Genomic DNA, 24,241 nt, shown 5'->3' on the forward strand with positions numbered 1-24,241 from the left:
GGGTCCTGTATCTGCAGCCAGAGCTGCGAGAAGCACTCCAGGGCCCTGCCAGCCCCCTGCAGGTAGGAGAATCACTCAGGCCTTTCTTAAGGAAAGTCCAGAGTGAAACGCCAGCATTTTGACGCGGGCTTGGCGACTTGCCCCATTTTTGGAGGATCGAGCCCCTTATATCTTGCAGTTATGAGTGCTACAGCCGACTCACAATGGAAGCAGAAAGGAAGCATAAGGAGAATAATGCTTGCAGATCGCTCTTGATTAATAATGCATGCACGTTTTAAAGGAGTGTATCCAGTTTAATTCTTAAAGGGTTGAAATTAAAAGTGAAAGTCACAGGAAGACACTTTAATCTGTTCAGCATGTGTCGTAGCATGTAATAAATTGGCAGCAATTTAATCAGGAATCATGTTAAAGCCTTGTAGCAGCCAAGTTTAGGTTAAAATCTTTTAGCTGATACACTCCTCCAATGGTTTAATTTGTAGATGTGCTTCCCAGTGGGCTTGTGCGAATCTGGACCTCACTTCCCTTCGAATTCTTTTGAGGCTGCAGGATCAATTCAAACTTTCACCACCGAGATGGATAAAGATTCTCGTTGGGCAGCGACATTAAGAGTAATGGAGCAAAGACAGGTAAACAGATAAGAGTCGCCCAGGTTCTCATCAAACGGTGGGGCAGGATCAAACACCTGAATGGCTTCCGCTTGTTCCTAGTTGCAGTGCAGACTCTGGTCAGGTGCATTTCGAAAGTCTGAATGCGCAACCTTTGGGTGCACTGTGTTCACTTTGTCGAACAAGAATGTCTCAGGGGGCAAAGAACAGGACCGTGCATGGTTCCCACCACATTCAGGTCACAGGGTGGTCAGGCTAGAAATGGGGGCAGTTCTCCACTGAAATCCGATGAAAGTAATTTCTTGTGGGAACAAAGTTCCGTGGGATTCTTTTTGGTGCTGTTGCTTCCTCCTGAATCATCCCACGCATTGCCAAGTCTAAAATGACCTTGTGGCATTCTGGACGTGTTTTCCCCATTCCTCCTTTCTTTTATTTTCTGTTTAAGCCATTAACTTTTCCTAGTCAGTGTGTAGAATGGGCCATTAGCTTGCATTTCTGATCAGTCAGTGGGTGTAACTTAATGCCCTCCCCCTGGCGACTTTGGTGACAGGGGAACACTCAGTCAGGAGGGAGGATGATATGTGCGGACCCCACGCATTCACACCACCACCCCCGATTAAGTCTGTGGTGGGTAGGCCCGGAGATGACCTTCACACCCAGCCACCAACTGATGCCGGTAAGTGGGTAATTAATGGCCACATAAGGGCCCCATCCTGCCAATGCTGGTATCCACCCTGTGGTGGTCGTGGGACATCACCATGCGGCGGGCATGGTGAGCAAACTTACGAGGGGTTGCTTGCAGGCGCCACGATGGGGTGGTAGAGGCTTTCTTCAAAGATGCTCAGTGCCTGATTGAGGGACCCAGCATCAAGAAGGTGGGTCCCGCTGAGGAACATCCTCTTCCTCCCCCTTCCACTCCCCTGTCCCACCAGCACAAACATGTGACCTGGTGTCCAGCGATGATACCTGGCCCAGGTGGGTGTTGTGACAGCAGCACACACCTCCTCCCTAGTGACTCTGTCGTTCAATGGAGTTGCAGGCCGCTGATTGGTGGCTGGGATTTCCATGCCCAGGGTCCTTCCTCTTGGAGAAGGCCCATCGGAGTTCAGTTAGGTGTTTGAGGGTGGCAATTGAAGTGATGGGTCTTTCCTAAAAGAGGCGGCACGAGTCTCCCTCCAACCTTCCAGCCATTGGGTGAGATGCCCATCGCCTCCACTGAATCCATTTAATATCCATTGATTCCTTTAACACCAGGAACACAGCGCTGGATTCTCCATTTCAGCAACTAAGTGTTGACGCCAATGGAGCTTGTGTGGTCTTATACAACCAAAAAGATTCCGGGACGGGTGAGGGGCTAGCAGCGGCGCCAGGTGAAACTCCCGGCTCCCTCACCAAAAATAGCCGGAGAATGGCCGGGTCCCTGGCTGCGCATACGTGTGGCTGACGACCTGTGCCAACGCCGCTGCGCGGGTGCGCGGCGCATGGCGCAAAGATGCTATTTTTGAGGGGGCGGAGCATGGCTGACCGGCACCGTTTGGGCGTTGGAGTCAATTCTCTGCCCGATTGCCGATTACGATATCAGCCTTGAGCAACGGAGAATCCAGCCCATAATGTTTACAAAACAATTCAATATTTTCAAATCACTGGCTTTCACAGCACTGCTCCTTCCTCAGGTGTATGGCGAGATAGGTTCCAGAAACATTTATATAGACAAAGTCAAACATGTTTATTATATTATCCGTATTGTGTTTGTTTTATTTCATTAAAACAAATGCAGTCAGATAGCAAAAGTATTCCTTTGAGTCTCTGAGGCATTCCATCAGCCCAACTGCCAAAGTCAACCTATATCATATTGTTGGGTTTTGCTCCAGAACTCACCCATAACCACTTTGTATTAAAATGTATGGTGAATTGGGCAGCATGCAACTTTAATTTTTATTCACTCGCCTTATTCTGCATTACATGATTATATCGCCAGTTATTCCATGTCATGTCTTGGTTTGCCTTGTGCAATAACTCTTTTTAGTCTAAAATGCCCTCGGGCATTTTTGTTTTGAATCACTACAAACTATGCAATAGGCAATTGCTCGTATCTGAATTAAAAATCTAAAACAGCTAACGTTCCACAGTGGAGGAATAAACACAGTAGCTGACCATCAATTATATTAAAGTGTTCCTTCAAATCACACTTCCCGAGCCAGTTTTCCCACTTGTAAAGTAGTAAGGAAGCTCAAGCCTGGCACACACAGTGACGGACATTAAGCATCACAGTGAACCCGATTCACCAGGAAGAATGCAAGACAGCGGATGCCAGATGTGTACAAGACACATGCGCTATTCCAAAATTGTTTTCTTCAGGTGAAAGTTAGGGGGCGGGATTCTCCATCGGCCAACGCAGGATTCGGGAAACGTGATTTAGACGGAGAATCGGTATTGAGGCAAAATCGTGGCGGGCGCTGATTTCACGCCAAATCGTAATTCTCCGGTGTCTCGACAACGGCGTCAATGTGTTCCACTCCACATGTACAGTAAATACCCTTGGTATACCATTAGCGGGTCTAACCCGGGATTCTCCAGGGCACTTCGCGATTCTTCACCTCCACCGGGGTGATTTCCCGAAGTCGAGGTTCACTTGACCTTTTAAAAATTGTGCAACAGGTACCGTGGCTGCTGAGGGAGAGAGAGGGGGGTTCAGAAAATGTCCAACATGGCCATAGTTTGCTAACAGTCGTGCCGCTGGCCAGGGCACTTCTGCCAGGGGGAGTAGCGGGGAGTGGCCAGGAGGTGGGGTCAGGGTGGACGGGCACCATTGCCTCGGCCTGCAAGGCAGCCATGCAGCTGCACACGGCCACTGTGAACTTAGGGCCACAGGTCATATGGGTGCCCCCCCCTTGCACCCACTTAGGTGCCCTCTGGCCCCAGCGGCGGGCGCACCCAAGCTCAACCAGTGCCATCTTGTTGGCTGAGATGCGTGTGTGTGTGGGGTGATAAGTGTGTACATGCGGCAGCAGATCTGCATTTCCGCCTCAGCAACTAAGGAAAATAAATTATGCGCACAGTGCATGGGATCAAGTGATGGGCTAACATAAAAGCTCAGTGAACTGTGGGGTGGGCCTGCCTCTTGATCCAACCACTGGTATATTATTGATCTTCATCTGAGCCTAGGTAGAGTCAGGAGAGGAGGAAGAGGAGAGGCAGGCATGTCTCCAGGCTTCTCCTAGTTCAGAAGCCACCCAGCCAAAGATTATCTTTAACAGTCTACTAGAATGGGAGTTAATTTCCACGGAATGGAAGAATCACAAGAACTTCTTATTATCCAAGTGTGTGACAAGTCAAGAACCAGGGAACCATCGGTGAATGAGGCTGAAATCAGTCATAGACAAAGTGATAGAGATCAATGGTGATGCTATCTATGCTCACCCAGATATTGAAGGTGTTTGCATTCAATCCAGCTTCTGATCAGTAGTCAATAACTTGATTGGATTTTACAAGGTTACAAGGCTCATGTCAGATATTGTCCACGTAGAAAGTTTCTGATCAGATACTTTACAATAGGTCACTCTTTAGGCGGAGTTTTATGGCCACATCGCAAAGGGAGCAGGGCGGGGCCACAAAATGCATGGAGGTGTTCAAAATTCCATTGACTTCGACGGGGCTGGAAAATCCTGGCGGCCAGAGGAGCCGGAAAATTCCATCCTTGGAGACAGAATTTTTGAAGATGGTGGGAAGTTGTTGTGGTTGGGAATTTGTTGCATTCCCATAGGGGGGGGGGGGGGGGAGTGGGTCTGCTTTAAGATGGGTTCCCAATGATGTCCCAGGATCTCTGTGTCGGGACCATTGTTTTCACCGTATTCATTAATGACCGAGATGGAGGTGTTGGGATCGGCATTGTTGTGAACAATGTGGTAGATTGTCAATGACACAAAGATTTGTGTGAGTGTTACAATGGAGAATATGCCACGGCAAACAGATCTTGAACCATTGGGGGAATGGACCTGTCCTTGACACTTGGTGATGAATCCGCACCTGGGTAAAACAAAGTATCAAGTGTACTAATACCCTATTTGGTACAGGACTGAAGTCTGTTGGTAAAGAAAGAGACACTGGCGTTGCAATAAATAATTCTGAAGGTGCCCAACCTGATTCATCCAGGGGTTTTATTGCCTTGCCTTGACAGAATGATTCAACACAAAATGAAACTAACCATGTTCCAGAGAATCCCCACAGTGCAGAAAGAGACCATTCAGCCCATCACGTCTGCACCGACCCTCTGAAAGAGCATTCTACCTAGGCCCACTCTTCCGCCCTATCCCCGTATCTCTACCCCTACCTAACCTGTACATCTTTGGACACTAAGGGGCAATTCAGCATGGCCAATCCACCTAACCAGCACATCTGTGGATTTTGTACTTGTATAAGACTTTTTTTTAGGTCTCACTTGGAATACTGTGTCCCATGTGGTGGGTAACAACAAGGCTTTGTGCAAGGTTCACTGGAGGGCTATGAGAATGATAGCCATCTTAAAGCACCTCAGTCACAGAGATAGGTGCAATAGTAACATGTAGACTCAAATGCTTAAAGGTGGCGGCGGCATTTAAAGTAATAAAGGGATTAGACTATGTTCACACCAACCATTTAGTTCAGTTAAAGGTATTGGGACGACCAGTAAAACATGCGTGGCAGAATGAGGTGAGATGTGAGGTGGCGTTTCTCCTTCCAGTGGACAGCAGACCCATGAGTGATGTTGCAAGCTCTACCGTGAGTACTGATTCACTGTATTGCTTCACGGGGGAGCTGGAGCAGAGATCACAACATGCAAACGGTAGAAGGAATACTAAGTAATATAAATCTCGATCACCGTGGCCTAGTGGGTTAGTTTCAATTACCTACGAGTGTCTGAGAGAAAAGTTCCATCTTCGCTCTCCCAAAACAGGCCTTGTTTTTCGAAAATAATTCTTTGTTGGATTTGGGAGATTACCTGGTTTCAGGTGAGTTGTGTGGGGCAGTGGGGTTTTGGGAGGGGCATGAGGGTGGTGAATTCCAATGCTTAAGGCATTAAGGCGGATTGGGGCAGTTTGAAAGAACCAGCTGGTCTTTGGCAGTATATTGGTTCTATGCGTTGGCTGTGAGTTCCAACGAAACACACAACTAATAGCGTTTCCAGCACAGGCCACATTCATTGTTCGCGATCTTACCTCCCATCTACTGTAAAAATACTAATCATCGGCAACTGTCTGTTTCATCACAGCACCATTCACTTTCAAATATTTTCCACGATGCGGTGCAATCTATTTAAAGATAGCGTGTACAAGTTATTTTAACTGACTTACCCCCAGGATGCCATCCACTATAAATATCGCCAGAGGGTCAAGAACCATCCAAAGTCCCATTGCCATGATAAACCTTGACAAGAAGGAAGGGAATGAGCCAAACAATACGTGACAGACCCATCTGATCATAGCCATAATAAGCACCGCTACATTCAAGGTCAGAGGTCCCAGGGCTACAATGGCCAGCTCATCGCAAGTATGCAACAGAGAATTCTGGTAGACGAGTTCAACCGTGTGTGGATAAAAATGGAACCTTAAAGGCAAAAAAAAAAATTGAAAAACTTAACATGATTACATCTGTATTTACAATGTCATGACCACACCATGTATGGGCCAAATTACGCTGTCATTGGCGAAGAACGACACTCGGCATGTGCCTCTCTGACAGTTGCTCACAAGTTTCTGTGGGCTTTTGAGCACAGACATCCTTTAATCCAGTGTGACACCCTCTACAATGGGTCCTCAGTCAGCAGGGGGGGGGGGGGGGGGGGGGGGGAAACCAGCTCTTCAACCAATCAGATTTAAAAATCTGCACTGAGCCACACAGAGCTTGAACCAAGAAATATAAAGTATTGCTTCATGGGGAAGCTGGAGCAGAGATCACAACGTACAAAAGGTAGACGGAATACTAAGTAATATAAATCTCTATCACCGTGGCCGAGTGGGTTCGTTTCAATTACCTACGAGTGTCTGAGAGAAAAGTTCCATTTTAATGTAATAAATTTAATTCATGCAGAGAAATAGAAATAAAGATTGGTGAAGATATTCGGGATTAAGAGAGCGAGGTAAACCAGGCAGACAGAAAAAAAAACTAACTTTTTATATTTATTGCTTGTAAATCTCAAACACTAATTAATTTCTGAAGGCATGAGGCTCCATATTTATTAAATAAGGTTTTCCGAGTCAGGGCAGTTGTTGGCAGTAATTTCTCACTAAACATCAAAAGTTCACTTAGTACAGTAGTCCCCCGTTATACCGCGCTCCGCAATACATTAAAACTTAAAAGTTGGATTGGAGGGAGAGAGCAGCGGGTAGTGTCAATTTCAGCGGCCGGCTGATTATTTCACTGAGAGCAGCTTCTCTCCGGATCAAAGTGAGCCGGCCGCTGAAATGTTAATTGGATCCACGATGGGGGTTTTAAATTTATTTAAAAATCTATGCTAGCGCTTCCCATTGTGAGTCTACGGGGGTCTGACCTCTCCCCCCCCCCCCCCTCCCCCCCCGTAGACTCACAATGGGAAGCGCTAGCATAGATTTTTAAATAAATTTAAAATCCCCATCGTGGATATCCGCGGCTCGGTTACAACGCGGGTGGGGGTCTTGGACCCCAACACCCGCGTTATAAAGGGGGACTACTGTATAGAACGCATCAGCCCTAACTTTTTGGACATGTTCAATGCGACCTAATACCAAAGAATCCCAAATTCATGCCAATGCATTAATTTCCATGTCAAGCCGATCAGTGAAGATTGTCATACCAGACCGTATAGAGGGCCAAGGCATCTCTGACAGAAATTACGACAGATTTTCAGCCTTAAAACTATGCATGTGGACACTGTTTTTAAACAATGAGTGCTGACAGTCTTAATGTCATTCTCAACACAATTTTAACAGCAGTATAGTTGAAGGACCAGAATCACATCCATATTTCAATCCAACATTCTGGTCCAGATTTTCACCAAAGTAAAGAGCCTCTCAATTATGGCAAAAATGGCAGGTGTGGTCAAAAATCGTAAGTCCAACCCAAATCTGATTTTTGTGGTGGTAAAAATGGCAGGTGGATGAGTTTAACACGTGCACTATTTACAGAGGCAGCTGGCCATTTAAATCGTCACCTGCCTCCACTCAAGTGGCATTTTGGTAGCCTTGTAGTGTGAAACCCAAGGTGTGCAGATTAGGCCTGGTAAAAACAGGTCTGAATGTTGGGGTGACATTTGGATAGCCAGGGTACCACTTTATGGAGGTCAGGTACCCCTTTGGATCTGGTCTTGTGCATCTTTGGAGGAGATAAGGTGCTCTTTGGAATTACTAAAAGTAGGCATAAATGTGCGTAAGGAGTGCATTAACTCATTAACTGTCAACAAACCTGTCAAAATCAATTGCCAAAAACGTCAAAAGCAACTGTCGAAGGTGCCTGTCTGTGCACCTGGCATTCTCCTCAGTTATTTCAAGGTCGTCCGCCCTGACATCTAATCTCTCCCGTACTAGCCCCCTGTCCTCCATCTCCACCTCCCTCCCATCCAACCCCCTCCCCACAACACAACGCAGACCAAATGTCAAACATCCGGGCAGCCAGGGCGGCATGTGGTGCAATGGTTAGCACTGGGACCAAGGCGCTGAGGACCCGGGTTCGAATCCCGGCCCTGAGTCACTGTCCGTGTGGAGTTTGTACATTCTTCCCGTGTCTGCGTGGATTTCACTCCCACAACCCAAAGATGTGCAGATTAGGTGGATTGGCCATGCTAAATTGCCCCTTAATTGGAAAAAAAAATAATTGGATACTCTAAATTTAAAAAAAAACATCTAGGTAGCCATTTTTAAAGTTTGTTTCGCAGAGCCAGGAATTCTCCCGACTTTGTCAAAACTGTCAAGAGGAACTGTCAAAAATACCTGTCAAAGAAATCTATGAAGCTGTCAAAGCATTTAAGAGTCTTCCGCCTTAAAGCTTTGAAACAAATGTCTGGAGAGCTAGAGAAAAAAACATTGCTTGCTATTTCACTATGTCTGAGGGTTTCCATTATTAGATTACTGCTACATGACTGATTTCACAGCCATCCGTTATTACAGTAGGGTGCCTGCACAGTTTGATTGACAGCTACAAATGGTTACAGACTCTTTGAAGTGAGGCCATGAATTCCAATGCTTGTTATTATAAGGAATTGTGCATGTGAATGAAATGTATGTTGTTCTAAGGCTTTATTTAGTTGAAGGAATGTAAATGGAGTAAATGTACTTTGATGGATGAGACTTTCTTTTCAATATAATGAAGCCTGCCATAGGCACTCAGAACTTTAGGTTATAGAACTTTATTTTATCTCATCTCAGTCTGGGTCATGGGGTCTGCCCATGGTGGATACTGGATGAGTTGGCATGGTAGCTGCACAGGAAAAGGCAGTTCAGTGTGGAGCATGGATTGCCATAAATTGGCACAGGGACTAAAAAGGGCAATGGAGCTGGGTGCAGAGGCATCGATTCGCATGAAGAGTTTGACATTATGGGGTTGTGGAGGAACATCGGTTGGCATGAAGCATATGAGGGCCATGATGGGTGGGTACAAGGCATGAACTGGCATAGGATTGGCATGCATGGGGCATGGAGAGTGTGTGGGAAGTGAGGCCAGTGAGGAGTAAAGGCTGAAGGGATGTTTTGTGTTTGAATCTTTATTTAAAAATTTTGGACGCGATTGCACCCAACCTGCCTGCACACCTGGCATCCTCCTCAGTTCGTCCAGGATCATCCACCCTGAAATCTAATCCAGCTTAGCAGCCCCACCAGCAGCCCCCCCGTCCAACACCACCTAGACTAATAGTCAACGTCTGGATAGCCATTTTTTTTTTTTTATTTTTATAAATTTAGAGTACCCAAATCATTTTTCCAATTAAGGGGCAATTTATCATGGCCAATCCACCTAGCTTGCACATCTTTGGGTTGTGGGGGTGAAACCCACGCAAACACGGGGAGAATGTGTAAACTCCACACAGACAGTGACCCAGAGCCGGGATTGAACCTGGGACCTTGGCGCCGTGAGGCAACAGGGCTAACCACTGCGCCACCGTGCTGCCCTGGATAGCCATTTTTAAGGCTTTTTCGCAGAGCCATGAATTCATCCGACTCTGTGCTCTCGAACCACAGATTAAAATCCAGGCCTGTGTCTTTATGGTCACGGGATATCGTTCCAAATGAAGGATACTAATAATGGGTGGATGGAGTTATTTCAGTCCAGTGGCATTGCATAGAGGGCAGCCACTAACCATCATTAAAAGCGATCTGTCTGACAGCAGATGGTCTACCTCAGCCAGCGAATAGGCTCATGGACCCAGAGAAAAGGGAGGCACAAGGGAAAAATTGGAACAAAAAATATTATGGGTAAAAATGTAAGTAACAATCATCAAAATAATGCTGCCTTGGTGACTTTTGGGCTTGGCTGTTGCATTCTTCATATCAGCTCTATATATATATAAAGTATTGTAAAATCATTAAGGGCCTATTTCCCTGAACAGAGAGGTCGGCAAAAGGTGGTCATAGAGTTAAGGAAATTGGAGGAATTTGAGGAGTTTGGGAGAATTTATTTCATCTGCTGGGTAGTCTGAAACTCACTGCCTAAAAGGGTCTTACAAGTGGAAATCCTCACTGTATTTAAAGAGGGCTGCAAACGACAATGACCAAGAGTTGGTAGGTTGTCGTTTTGCAACCAGAACAGACATGATGGACCAAATGGCCTCCTCCCTAACTGTAAATGTTTATGGTCCTATTCTACGATCCTGAAAATAAGTTCTGCATTTATTTTCCAGATGCAACATTGACCAATAAAGAGTAATTATCTGAAGTGATGATGTTGAGAAGAGGTAGAATGCTTCTATACCAACTTTAACTGATGCTGCCACCTTCAACAACAATGTATTTTATTCACTTTTCATCTTTTTAAGCCAATCATCTGATGTGACGTTATTTGTGAGGATTTGAAAGTATGCATTTTTATGATTACATTTACTCAAAGTCAAATTGAATATGTAAACCGCCAGGGCTACGTGTTATTCTGTGTGACACATAAATGCATTATGAATTTGTCTTAAGTTCATCTCTTGGAGAACGAGACTAGTAGGAGTGGGCACTCCCACCTATACACCCTTCCGCCTGCTCCGCCCTTCAATAAAATCATGGCAGATCATTGGGTGGCACTGTGGAACAGTGGCCAGCACTGGTGCCTCACAGCACCAGGGTTGAATTCCGGCATTGGGTGACTGTGTGGAGTTGTACTTTCCCCCCCTGTCTGCATGGGTTTCTTCCGGGTACTCCGGTTTCCTCCTACAGTCACAGGATGTGCAGGTCTGGTTGATTGTCCATGTTAAATTGCCCCTTCGTATCCGAGGATGTGTTGGTTAGGTGGAGGTACGGGGACAAGGGTGGGGAGTGGGCTTAGATAGGGTTCACTTTCAGACAGTCGGTGCAGAATTGATGGCCCGAATGGCCTCCTTCAGCACTGTAGGAATTCCAGACTTCTCCCACAAAACTCACCTTCCTTCCATATCCCTTGATTCCTGTAATGTCCACAAATCTCACGAACACAATCTTTAGTGCATGCAATGACTGGGTACCCCTCTGGGGTCGAGAATTCAAAAGGTTCACAACCCTCTGAGTGAAATAAATTCTCCTCATCTCAGTCCTAAATGGCCTGTCCATTATCCTGAGATTATAATCCTGAATTCTACACACTCCAGTGGTGGACACTGTTGCTTTAATGGAGGCACAAAACAGATTTCCTGCTTTACTAAAGAATCAAGGGTGAGAATATCTGACGAGCATACTGAGTGACCCTACAGTAGCATGCTGTGGTGCTCGTCAACTTATCTTTTTAACTGAAGGTGAAAGCACGCTTCAGAAACCTTTTTGTACGAGGGCAGAGGCGATGGAGCGTGCTGCGTATCATCTGTATTCCAATGTCACAGGGCAGTGACAGGATGATGCATTCTGATGGGGTTTATGCCGTGGCGTCACATATTTGAAAATAAATTAAGACACTTTTTCATGAAGACAGTTCCCTTTTGCAATGGCTATCTAACGGCTTGAATGCTAAATTCTGGAAAGACAGAAACAGAAGGCAAGATGCATGGTTGACGGATGAAAAGCTTTTGTTTTGGAGCAATTTGAAACAAAAGCTAATGTGATACACACAATTTGGGATTGGTGATAGGCCATTAATAGGTGGCATACGCTGTGTGACAACATGTAACCATCGTTCTCAAAATTCACAGTTACTTTCTGAGTTCCCTACAACTCAGAGACGTTTGATTATTAAACACTTTTCAAAGATAAATACGAATCTTCAATATAGACACTTCGAGAGGTCACTGTGGTATTATAAAGACATAAAATTGATACCCTTGCCATTTAAAAAAATCTTTTTCTGTGTTACAAAGCCTGGGCTCAGAGTGTGGTCAGGGGCGAACCCCTAATCCAGCTCCTTGCCTGCTCCAAAAACCAATTCAGATTCAAATCGAATCCAATTCATGGTCCCCACAAGAGAGACATACCAGATCTGAGCCAAAAGGCTACTACACTTGATCTTAGCCAACAGGCCGAGAAGTGATCCCCTTGCCATTTTGTTTTTGCACAAACTCATTTGTCATGTCATTTTGATTCCTTCGATAAAGATAAATTACTAAAGATGCAAAAATTTGGTTTCAGCTGCTTCCTGGCATCTCATACATAAATATCAAAGCCAAGTGACCTACTTGTTAACGGGGACACCAATCGCCTGGAGGAAGAGCCACTGGCTGCAGTAATGCAGGTAAAGGCGAACGAACCAATTCAAAGCTACGAGCAGCACAATGAGCCAAGCTTCCGACGAGCACCAGTCCGAAACTCCCAGCTCTTCCAGGAACATACGACCCACAAACCGGGAGTGCATGGCAAGAGTTCTTGCCACGGGGGAAGAATTTGATCTGGAAAATCACAAAAACAATTCGTCATTTGACTGAGGACCAGTGAACTAAGGAAAACGTCAATGTTCCGAGGCTTTACTGCGTTTACAGAATCGTGATTTCATTATCTTTTTCTTCTTCTTTTCTCCCCCTTCTCCAATGTCCGTACTTGACTATCTTTCTCTCTCTAATTGTACTCAGCAACCCTTTGGATTCCTGAATTTCTCTTCTTGGTCTAACCCATTCTTTTGTCTTCCTGTCCAGCTAGCTGGTGCTGAGCATCCTCCGCCATATTTATAATCTTCCCTTAGCCTCTTTTTTCAGAATCTCCGGAATCTCAGGATTGAAACCGGATTTCCACCCAGCATCGAACCAGGCACTGAAAACGACAACGGCCAACTCAGCCCTGTCGACCCTGTAGTGTCCTCCTTACTAACATCTGGGGGCTTGTGCAAAGTTGGGAGAGCTGTCTCACAGGCAAGCAACAGCCTGATAGGTTGTACTCACAGAATCATACTTTACAGACAATGAGCGGGATTCTCCGAATTTTCGCACCAAAATCATGTTTGCCACGGGGGCGGAGAATGGGCGTTCACGCGGGAATCGTAACGGGCACCGCTGAAATGATTCCCCGGTCCCCGGAGAATCACCGCGAGTCGCGCACGGGCGGCCTACGTGGCGCGGGTAGGGGGCCATTGACAGTGCTCCCCCCGCGATTTTCCTAGTGCAACTGGCTGAGTTCCTGATGGTGTGACGGTGTAGTTTACCATATAACGGCCGTCAGGAACCTCAGGTGGCGGCTGCAGGAGGATCCTTCACCGGTGGGGGGGGGACCTCATGGACGGCCAGGCAAGCAATTGGGCGGCACTGATCCGTGCGCATCTGGGATCTCGGGGGGACCTACTTCTTGCATCAGAGACCGCGGTGCGAGTCTGACATGTTGCATGGGGCAGCCGCCGCAGGCCAACGGCATGCGCATGCGCGGACTCCAGACCGGAAGTGCAGGGCCACATATCCGCAGCCAGAGCTGCGAGAAGCACTCCGGGGCCCTGCCAGCCCCCTGCAGGCTGGAGAATCACTCAGAACTTTCTTAAGGAAAGTCCAGAGTGAAACGCCAGCGTCGGGGCATAGCCCTATTTTTGGAGAATCCAGCCCCATGTCCCAGACACCACTAACACCATTCTTGGGTACGTCCTGTCTCACCGGCAGGACAGACCCAGCAGAGGTGGCGGCACAGTGGTCTGCAGAAGAAGGTTGTTGCCCTTGGAGTCCTGAACATCGACTCTGGACCCCAAGAAGTCTCATGGCTTCAGGTTAAACATGGGGTAATATTCTGGGGATGTTGCTGGGGCAAAATCCTGGAACTCCCTTCCTAACAGCACAGGTGTATCTGCAGTGGGTGTATCTACACCTCAAGGACTGCAGCAGCTCAAGAAGGCAACTCACCACCACATTCTGAAGAGCAACTGGGGATGGTGATAAATGCTGGCCTAACCAGCGACGCCCACATCCCGTAAATAATTTTTTTTTTTTTTAAATGGGCCAGGAAACCACCTGCTGATTACCACATACCGGCCACCATCAGCTGATGAATCAGTACTCCTCCATGTTGATCACCACTTAGAGGAAACACTGAAGGTGGCAAGGGTACAGAATATGCTCTGGGTGGGGACTTCAATGTCCATCACGAAGAGTGGCTCGGTAGTACCACCACAGACTGAGCTGGCAGGGTCCTAAAGAATGGATCTGCTAGACTGAGACTGCAGCAAGTGGTGAGGGAACCAACAAGAGGGAAAAACTTACTCAACCTCATCTTGAGCAATCTACCTGCTGCAAATGAATCTGTCCATGACAGCATCGGTAGAAGTGACCACCGCACAGTCCTTGTGGAGACAAAGTCCCGTCTTCACATTGAGGATACCCTCCATCGTGCTGTGTGGCACTACCACCGTGCTAAATGGGATAGTCTTCGAACAGATCTAGCAACTCAAGACCGGGCATCCATGAGACACTGTGGGCCATCAGCAGCAGCACAATTGTATTCAACCACAATCTGCAACCTCATGTCCCAGCACTTCCCCACTCTACCATTACCACCAAGCCAGGGGATCAACTCTGGTTCAATGAAGAGTACAGGAGAGCATGCCATGAGCAACATCAGGCATACCGAAAAATAAGGTGTGAAGCTACAACACAGCACTACTTGTGTGCCAAACAGCATAAGCAGCAAGTAATAGACAGAGCTAAGCGAATCCACAACGAACGCATCAGATCTAAGCTCTGCAGTGCTGCACATCCAGTCGTGAATGGTGGTGGACAGTTAAACAACTCACAGGAGGAGGAGGCTCCACAAATATCCCCATCCTCAATGATGGAGGAGACCAGCATATCTGTGCAAAGCCAAGGCTGAGGCATTCGCAACAATCTTCATCCAGAAATGCTGAGTGGATGAACCATCTCAGTCTCCTCCAAAGGTTCCCAGCATCACACATGTCAGTCTCCAGCATATGTTTGTAGCATACGTATGAAAACTAAAGGGGGGGGTCACGGCTACAGAGGGAGGGAAGACAATTGCCTGTAAATAATTTGCTAATTTCTCTTTGACTTTTTTATTTTATTTTATTTTTTGGCGCAGTTTTGTAATATGTAACTTATGAATTGTGAAATATAACATGTGAAAACCCAATAATTTTTTTTTTTTAAAAGGCAGCATTTGACTGAGTATGGCATCAAGCAAGGACCCCCGGTACAACTGGCGTCAATGGGAATCAGGAGGAAAACACTCAATTGGTTGAAGTGATACCTGGCACAAAGGAAGATGGTTGTGGTGGTTGGAGGTCAATAATCTCAGCTCCAGGACATCACCGCAGGTACTCCTCAGGGTCCAACCATCTTCTGCTGCTTCATCAATGACTTACCTTCCATTATAAGGTCAGAAGTGGTGATGTTCGCAGATAACTGCACCATTTGCAACTCCATGTCCATGTCCAAATTCAACAAGACCTGCACAATATACAGGCTTGGGCTGACAAGTGGCAAGTTACCTTTGCACCACAGCAGTGCCAAGCAATGACCATCTCCGACAAGAGAGGATCTAACCATCAACCCATAACATTCAATGGCATTACCATTGTTGAATCCCCCACAGTCAACATCCTGGGGGCTTGCAATTGATCAGAAACTGAACTGGACCAGCCATATTAATACTGTGGCTACCAGGGCAGGTCAAAGATGAGGAATCCTGGGGGGAGTAATTCACCTCCTGACCTCCCATAGCCTGTCCACCATCTACAAGGCAAAAATCAAGAGTGTAATGGAATAGTCTCCACTTGCCTGGATGAGTGCAGCTCCAACAACACTCAAGAAACTTGACACCATCCAGGACAAAGCAGCCCGCTTGATTGTTCCTCCTGCAAACCCTCCACCACCGATGAACAGTCGCAGCCGCATGTACCATCTGTTAGATGCACTGCAGTAATTCACCAAGGATCCTTAAGCAGCACCTTACAAACCCACCATCTGGAAGAACAAGAGCAGCAGATACTATGGGAACCCCACCACCTGGAGGATCCCCTCCAAGTCACTCACCACCCTGACTTGGAAATATATCGCCGTTCCTTCAATGTCACTGGGGCAACATCATGGAACTCCCTCCCTAAAAGCACAGCGGGTGTACTTACACCTCACGGACTGCAGCGGTTCAAGGCAGCAATTCACCACCACCTTCTGAACAGCAACGAGGGATGGGCAATAAATGATGGCCGAACCAGCGATGCCCATATCCCGTAAATTATTTTTTTAAAAATCTAACTCTTGCCTCTATAGAATGCAGTGCGCCAGACAAGTGACTGTACCAGGCTTCTTATTTAGCTTCATGCTGATTTTATATTTGGACCACCAGACACTGCTTTCGTCACACCTCCTGCCATAGCTCAGCTCACCTGGATTTAATTCTTGGCTGTAACTTTGGTGTTCATCATCAAACCAAGCTATGTCTTTCTCAGTGCTTCCAATCTTGACTTTCGCCTGCTGATATTAATACTAAAGTTTAATATTGTGGAGCAGAATAGCAGCCACGCCTGTTCCACTTAGGATTCTTAGGCAGTCGTTCCAGCAGCCGCTAAAAGTCATTGCCTTTGGCAATTAACAATGCTGTTTCCGCCACCACCATCCATAGTATGTCCATCAGCACGGTAGCATTGAGGCAGCATGGTAGCATTGAGGTTAGCACAAATGCTTCACAGCTCCAGGGTCCCAGGTTCGATTCCGGCTTGGGTCACTGTCTGTGCGGAGTCTGCACATCCTCCCCGTGTGTGCGTGGGTTTCCTCCGGGTGCTCCTGTTTCCTCCCACAGTCCAAAGATGTGCAGGTTAGGTGGATTGGCCATGATAAATTGCCCTTAGTGTCGAAAATTGCCCTTAGTGTTGGGTGGGGTTACTGGGTAATGGGGATAGGGTGGAGGTGTTGACCTTGGGTAGGGTGCTCTTTCCAAGGGCCAGTGCAGACTCGATGGGCCGAATGGCCTCCTTCTGCACTGTAAATTCTATGAAATCAGCTGGTCTGCCCGCTGTGTTTCCAACCTCTCGCCCAGTACCTAGCACTGGGTTGTTGCCAGTAAGACAAGCAGCCCAATATTCAACTCTACAGCTGGTAAACCGCCTGGGGAGGTGCAGCAGTCACCAGCACTTCGCCCAAATTCATGTTGAACCGCCTGAATTTCAAGCATCATTTGGAAATTGACTGAATTCTCAATCTTAGGCTCAACTTCAGCCTCCAGTTTAGACATACATCGTCTTCCCATTCAAAATCAGGCACCAGCCAATTTATACCCTAACGCCTCCAAAGGTTTTGATGCCAGGGATTTTTTCGGGCTTCTCCCAATTGGCTGGTATAATTCCGATCGAAGATCAGCAGAAACTCCTTTCATCATGAATCTGGAGTTTGCGCCAAAGTTATGTTGACTGATCAGGAGAACCCACTCCAAGAAAACTCTAATCATTAGACTCAATCTCTGAAAGAAGGAAAACATTTTACAATTTACTGTGGCATCTTCATCATGTTAAAGCTTCCTGACATCAACCAATTGTACAACACAATAATGATACTAGTGATCTTCATTAGTGTCACAAGTAGGCTTACATTAACACTGCAATGAAGTTACTGTGAAAAGCGCCCATTCGCCACATTCCGGCGCCTGTTCAGGTACAAAGAGGGAAAATTCAGAATGTCCAATACACCTAACAGCACGTCTTTCGGGATTTGTGGGAGGAAACCGGAGCACCCGGAGGAAACCCACGCAGACACGGGGAGAACATGCAGACGCCGCACAGACAGTGACCCAAGCCGGGAACCGAACCTGGGACCCTGGAGCTGTGAAGCAACAGTGCTAACCACTGTGCTACCGTGTGATACGGATCTGTGCCACAAATGATCCTCTGTGTTCTTACAGCTGTTATGACACAAAAATTTCTTGCAGTGTTTGCCCCTCATTGAAATGCTCCTTTTTGTTTATTAAACATGAGGGCAATTCTAGATTTAAAATCTGAATACAGGATCAAGTGATTTAAACCATCATGGGTGTCGCTGGCTAGGCCAACTTTTTTTCCTATCAATAATTTATCTTGAGAAGGTGGTGGTGAACCACATTTTGGAACTGCTACAGTTCACATGGTGTAGGTACACCCACAGTGCTGCCAGGAGTTTGACCCAGCGACAGTGAAGGAACGGCGATATAGCCCCATGTCAGAATGATGAGTGGCTTGGACAGGAATTTGCAAGTGGTGGTGTTCCCATAAAGCTGCTGCCCTTGTCCTTCTAAATAGAAGAGGTCGTGGGTTTGGAAGATGCTGTCAAAGGAGCCTTTGTGAGTTGCTGCAGTGCATCCTGTATTTAGCACACACTGCTGCCACAATCTGTTAGTGGTGGAGGGAGCGAATGTTGAAGGTGATGGATGGGATGCCGATCAAGTGGTTGCTTTGTCCTGGATCATGATGAGTTTCTTGAGTGTTGTTGGAGCTATGCTCACGCAGGCAACGGAAGGGTATTCCATCAATCTCCTGACTTTGCCTTGTGCCTTGACAAGCTTTGGGGAGTCAGGAGGTGAGTTACTCTCCACAGAATTCCGAGCCTCTGTCCGGCTCTTGTAGTCACTATATTTATATGGCTAGCCTAGTTGAATATCTGGACAATGGTCCCACCAAGGTTGTGGGGGATTCAGCAATGGTAATGCCATTGAATGTCAAGGGGAGATGGTTAGATTCGTTCCCTTGTTGGAGATGGTCATTGCCTGACACTTGTGTCTCCTTTAAAGGTAATCTACAAAGTCATACAATATCAGGGAATCATATTTCATAGAAGCAGGTCAAGTATTATGTTGTCAATATGATAAAATTACAATATGCAGTAGATTGTCCATGGAGCAAATGTGACCATGTAATTATAAAGCACAAGATGTTGGCTATTCTATCAGTGAGATTTATCATGTACTCTGAACTAAGAGGTACCTTCCGCTGTACATATAATATTTTTATGAATCATTACAGAGAACAATATTATTAATTAAATAGACTCCCTTGCAATTCAGGCAGGTTCTTTCAGTAACTTTGGATAATATGAAATTAAATATACTCAATTGCAGCTTTTAAATCATTCTGAAGACTGAAATTATTAATTGCACTTATTCTGTTACAGATCAGCAAGTTTATAAATCAACTCTGAGGAAGACTTCCAAATGCTCATGTGAATTTTTACATATCATTTTAATACTACCGCTTCCCCACACAGTTGTTAAACTGTAGTGTGAATTAATTTATTATGCTGAACATTTCATTCACTGCTACTGAATAAGATATGGTTGGAACGTATTTTATCAGGATGTATTGCACATGGTTAGAATTTGTCTGCTTACAGTCGGCATGGTTACCAGACACATACATGTCTACGTGGTGGATAATAATCCTAGCCCCTTTTTGGAACCATTCAAGATCAGTTGCATTTCTCAGCTGATCACCCTCGTAAGGTTGAGAAAGACAGATCCTAAATCACTGAATAGATCTGAAGCACTGATGTAACTCTTCCCATAGGAAAAGAAGCAGCTTGGAACATTACCATCCTCCATGTAGCCTTTCGAAAAAGTTTCAGGCAGATTACAATTGCCGAGATATTCTGAGGGTGCAAGTATCTCTCTTCAGTAATGCACCTCCTCACACAAGAGGCCGGTTCACGAGTTAGCGATACAGAAGATTGTGTGAGACATTGTAAATTTTAAAATAAAAAAGGAGTCTATTAAAGAACTGAACACGCAATTCGTAAGTGGTGAGGCAGTCAATAGTTCCAGGAAAAAGTTGAAAATACATTCTTACTTCTAGGAGAGAATCTAATTTTTATATCTAAATATTGCCAGCGAATAGCAAGAATTCCGCCCTCAATGTGCACTTTTACACTGTTTCTTAGGTTTTATAGTTAGTTTCTTATATATGGAGGCATGATAAGTCCATCCTCTTTAATTTCTCGAATATTGCTATTTTTGTTCATTTCTACCCAGCCACCCCCGATTTCTAAGAAAACTAACATAGGAACAAGCTGGGAGCCTTGTGGTGGTCAAACTTTCATTTTCTTTGCCACCACTGTTTCATGTACACAAATAGTCATTTGGCCGTACAGAACTTGAGCATTGCTGAAAAAAAAGTCATTCTTTGTCGAAGCTTTTCGTCTTGCAAATATCAGGGCCGGGATTCTCCCCTACCCGGCGGGGCGTGGTGTGTTGGAGTGGTGTGAACCACTCCGCACCTTTAGGGGCCATGCCCTCACATTGAGGGGCTAGGCCCACGCCGGAGTGGTTCCCACTCCACCAGCTGGCGTGAACAGCCTATGGCGCCACGCTAGCCGGGGCCGAAAGGACTTCGCTGGCCGGTGTAAGTCCGCGCATGCGCCGGAGCGTCAGCGGCTGCTGATGTCATACCGGCACATGCGCAGGGGAGGGGGTCTCTTCTGCCTGCGCCATGGTGAAGACCATGGCGAAGGCGGAAGAAAAAGAGTGCCCCGATCGCAATCCAGGCCACCATGGGGGCACCCCCGGGGTCAGATTGCCCCATGCCCCCCCCAGGACCCCGGTGCCCGCCCGCGCTGCCAATCCCGCCGGTCAGGTAGGTGGTTTAATCCAAGCCGGCGGGAGAGGCCTGTCAGCGGCAGGACTTCGGCCCATCGTGGGCCGGAGAATCGCCGACCGGCGCGGCGCGATTCCCGCCCCCGTTTAATTCACGGGGGGTGGAGAATTCGGGACACGGCGAGGGCGGGATTGACGCCGGCCCCGGGCCATTCTCCGACCCGGCGGGGGGTCGGAGAATCGCGCCCCAGGTCACTGATGTCCTGATGAGTGCAACATGAAAAGTTTCAACGTACCTTTTTCTTTCCAAATTTTCATCATTCATCTAGTTGTGTTTAAAGGTCATGACACAGTTTGGGTTGGGTTGGTTTTGTCAAACTTTCACTCAACTGTGGCTTAGGACTATAAGGATAAAATCATCAATGATCTAACATGAAAATGTGGCAGCTTGCGTGGCAGTTGCCAAAACTACGTTATCAATCTTTTACCCTGTGGTAAGGTTTGTGACTTTGAGGGTGAATCCCTCTTATCAAAAGTCACCCTTATGGTTCTAAAATGAACCTTGCTCAGGATCCCATGGCCATGCAGAATTCATTTATTAACCTAGAAGAAAAATTAACTCTCTTGAATTTTTTAAGTACTTATTCACAGGAAAATAACTCTTTTAAATGGATTCCTTCTCAGCTACAATTGTTGCTTTCAGGTTCATTTGGTGTGTTAGTGATGAGGCCTTGAGACTTTTACGTTTCAACATGAACCATCCACAGTTAATCCGTAACCATGTGCAGATCCCAGTTAACAGCATGCACAGTGCTGCTAGCAACTCTCACCAACTGCTTCTAGAATCGTCCCTCTGAGTCTAATACCATGTGACTCGATACATCATACCATGGGCGAGCACCTTTGCATCACGAGGACATGCAAGCACACACAATGGTTTGTTCAGAGGTGAAAGCGGCACACTTGATTGCTTGGAAATGACATGGGCTGCAATTTAATCCAACCCACTGCGGTTCTAAACATAGCTGCCTGGCCCACTAAATCATGCAGGAAGTTGCGCATCAGGCTGCCGGCAAGGGGGGGGGGGGGAAACAATTCCGCGATTGAGTTGGGGGTGCGAAGAAAATCACAAGAAATTACTAAAGTGCAATGAAATGAAATGAAATGAAAATCGCTTATTGTCATGAGTAGGCTTCAATGAAGTTACTGTGAAAAGCCCCTAGTCGCCACATTCCAGCGCCTGCCCGGGGAGGCTGGTACAGGAATCGAACCATGCTGCTGGCCTGCTTGGTCTGCTTTAAAAGCCAGCGATTTAGCCGAGTGAGCTAAACCAGCAGCCTTGAAGGTAAGTTCCTCGCCAAGGCCAAACAAAAATGACAAAGTGCCGACGAACAGCGGGGTTGCCTCGAAACACCTCGCTAAACGTTCGCAAAACTGGACATAGATTTTTTTTTTGGTTACATCTTGGCCATTGAGTCATATTGAGACAGTTATTTAAAAATAATATCCAGGGTTCAATTCCAACCTCGACCCTAGGGAGTTTGCATGTTCTCCCCGTGTGCGCGGATTTCCTCCGGGTGCTCCAGTTTCCTCCCACAGTCTAAATATGTGCAGGTTAGGTGGATTGGCCGTGCTAAATTACCCCTTAGTGTCCAGAGGTATGCAGATTGGTTGTGGCTACAGGGATAGGGTGGGTGAGTGGGCCTAGGTAGAGTGCTCTATCAGAGGGTCAGTGCCGACTGGAATGGCCTCCTTCTGCACTGTAGGGACTCTATGGTTCCTTGTGAGCCAGCAAGGTGTAATTGACGTTCCTTGCTTAAAGGTTAATTCATGGTTAATCGGTCATCATAAATGCTCAGGCCAAGGCGGAGTTCAAATTGACTTTCTTTTACCTTTGCACTGATTAAGGTGAGGGGGTTGCGGCGGTGAAGAACATTTCATTTCCAGTGCCAGCGTCAAGCACTACCATTTAGGTGCTGCACCGATAAATGCAGCCGCAACCTCAGAAGGGCATCCTCCAGTGCATCCTCGTGGCATCGCCCTCATGCAGCAACTTTGAACCGGAGCTGCTTCGTCGCCCTTGGACGAAGTCCGCCCGTATATAGAATGGCGTTTTGTGCGTGGTCTTTAGTGTGTTTTGGGCTTTAATGCAACATGATTATATATTGGCAAATTTGGAACCTGTGAAATGTGGAAGTTCTTCTAGGGATGGGAGCAGCGAGACAGTTCATTTTTAAGGAATCAGGTTTAGCTGAAGTAAAGGCTGCAACTCCCAACTGAACTAACCTACTCCACTTAGCTAATCATTACTCTTTCCCCCATCATAAAATGCTGCAGTTACAGATGGGCTCGGTGTCAAAACGTCAGGCATTGTATCTTCTGCTCATTTATTTGTGGTGCTCATTAGTAGCACAGTATCAGACCCAAAGCATAGAAATATAGAAATAAAGACACAGGAAATAGCAGCAGGAGTAGGTCATCCGGCACCTTCGAGTCTGCTCCACTATTCAACGTGGTCATGGCTGATCTCCTATCTCTTTATAAAAAACTTTTCCAATTAAGGGGCAATTCAGCGTGGCCAATCCACCTACCCTGCATATCTTTGTGTTGTAAGGGTGAAACCCACGCAGACACAGGGAGAATATGCAAACTCCACAGGGACAGTGACCCGGGGCCAGGATCAAACCCGGTCCTCAGAGCCGTGAGGCAGCAGGGCTAACCACTGTGCCACCATGCCACTCGACTAATCCTCTATCTCACCACCATACTCACAATCTCGCCCCATGCTCCCAGTCTCTCCCCATGCTCCCTCTCTCTCCCCATACTCCCACTCCCTCCCCATACTCCCACTCTCTCCCCATACTCCCACTCTCTCCCCATACTCCCACTCTCTCCCCATACTCCCACTCTCTCCCCATACTGCCAATCTCTCCCATACTCCCACTCTCTCCCCATACTCCCATTCTCTCCCCATACTCCCACTCTCTCCCCATACTCCCACTCTCTCCCCATACTGCCAATCTCTCCCCATACACACTCTCTCTCCCCATCCTCTCTCTCCCCATACTCCTTTTCTCTCCCCATACTCCCACTCTCTCCCCATACTCCCACTCTCTCCCCATACTGCCACTCTCATCCCATACTCCCCCGCTCTCCCCATACTCCCCCGCTCTCCCCATACTGCCACTCTCACCCCATACTCCCCCGCTCTCCCCATACTCCCCCGCTCTCCCCATACTGCCACTCTCACCCCATACTCCTTTTCTCTCCCCACTCTCCCACTCTCTCCCCAAACTCCCCCTCTCTCCCCATACTCCCACCCTCTCCCCATACTCCCACTCTCCCCCCATACTCCCCCTCCCTCCCCATACTGCCACTCTCTCCCCATACTCCCCCTCTCTCCCCATGCTCCCACTCTCTCCCCATATTGCCAATCTCTCCCTATACTCCTTTTAGCTCCCCATACTCCCCCTCTCTCCCCATACTCCCACTCTCTCCCCATACTCCCCCTCTCTTCCCATACTCCCCCTATCTCCCCATACTGCCAATCTCTCCCCATAC

At 47.0% G+C, this 24,241-nt stretch overlaps 1 protein-coding gene and 1 pseudogene across 8 annotated transcripts in view; both read right to left on the reverse strand.

Annotated features, from left to right (window-relative positions):
• ofcc1 (orofacial cleft 1 candidate 1) overlaps positions 1-24,241 on the reverse strand; it is a 220,670-nt gene that overhangs the window by 100,002 nt on the left and 96,427 nt on the right. For 7 of the 8 annotated variants that reach the window (XM_038810230.1, XM_038810225.1, XM_038810231.1 and 4 more), the window contains 2 exons: positions 12,388-12,597; positions 5,936-6,188 (listed from right to left, as the gene is read on the reverse strand). In XM_038810230.1, the coding sequence (XP_038666158.1) occupies positions 5,936-6,188; positions 12,388-12,597 (463 nt within the window). The remainder of the gene's footprint in view (positions 1-5,935; positions 6,189-12,387; positions 12,598-24,241) is intronic. The other variant, XM_038810228.1, reaches the window with a different exon arrangement.
• On the reverse strand, positions 12,026-12,243 carry LOC119972986 (annotated as a pseudogene).

The sequence above is a fragment of the Scyliorhinus canicula genome, chromosome 10, assembly GCF_902713615.1.
Source record: "Scyliorhinus canicula chromosome 10, sScyCan1.1, whole genome shotgun sequence".
In the NCBI taxonomy this organism is placed as follows: domain Eukaryota; kingdom Metazoa; phylum Chordata; class Chondrichthyes; order Carcharhiniformes; family Scyliorhinidae; genus Scyliorhinus; species Scyliorhinus canicula.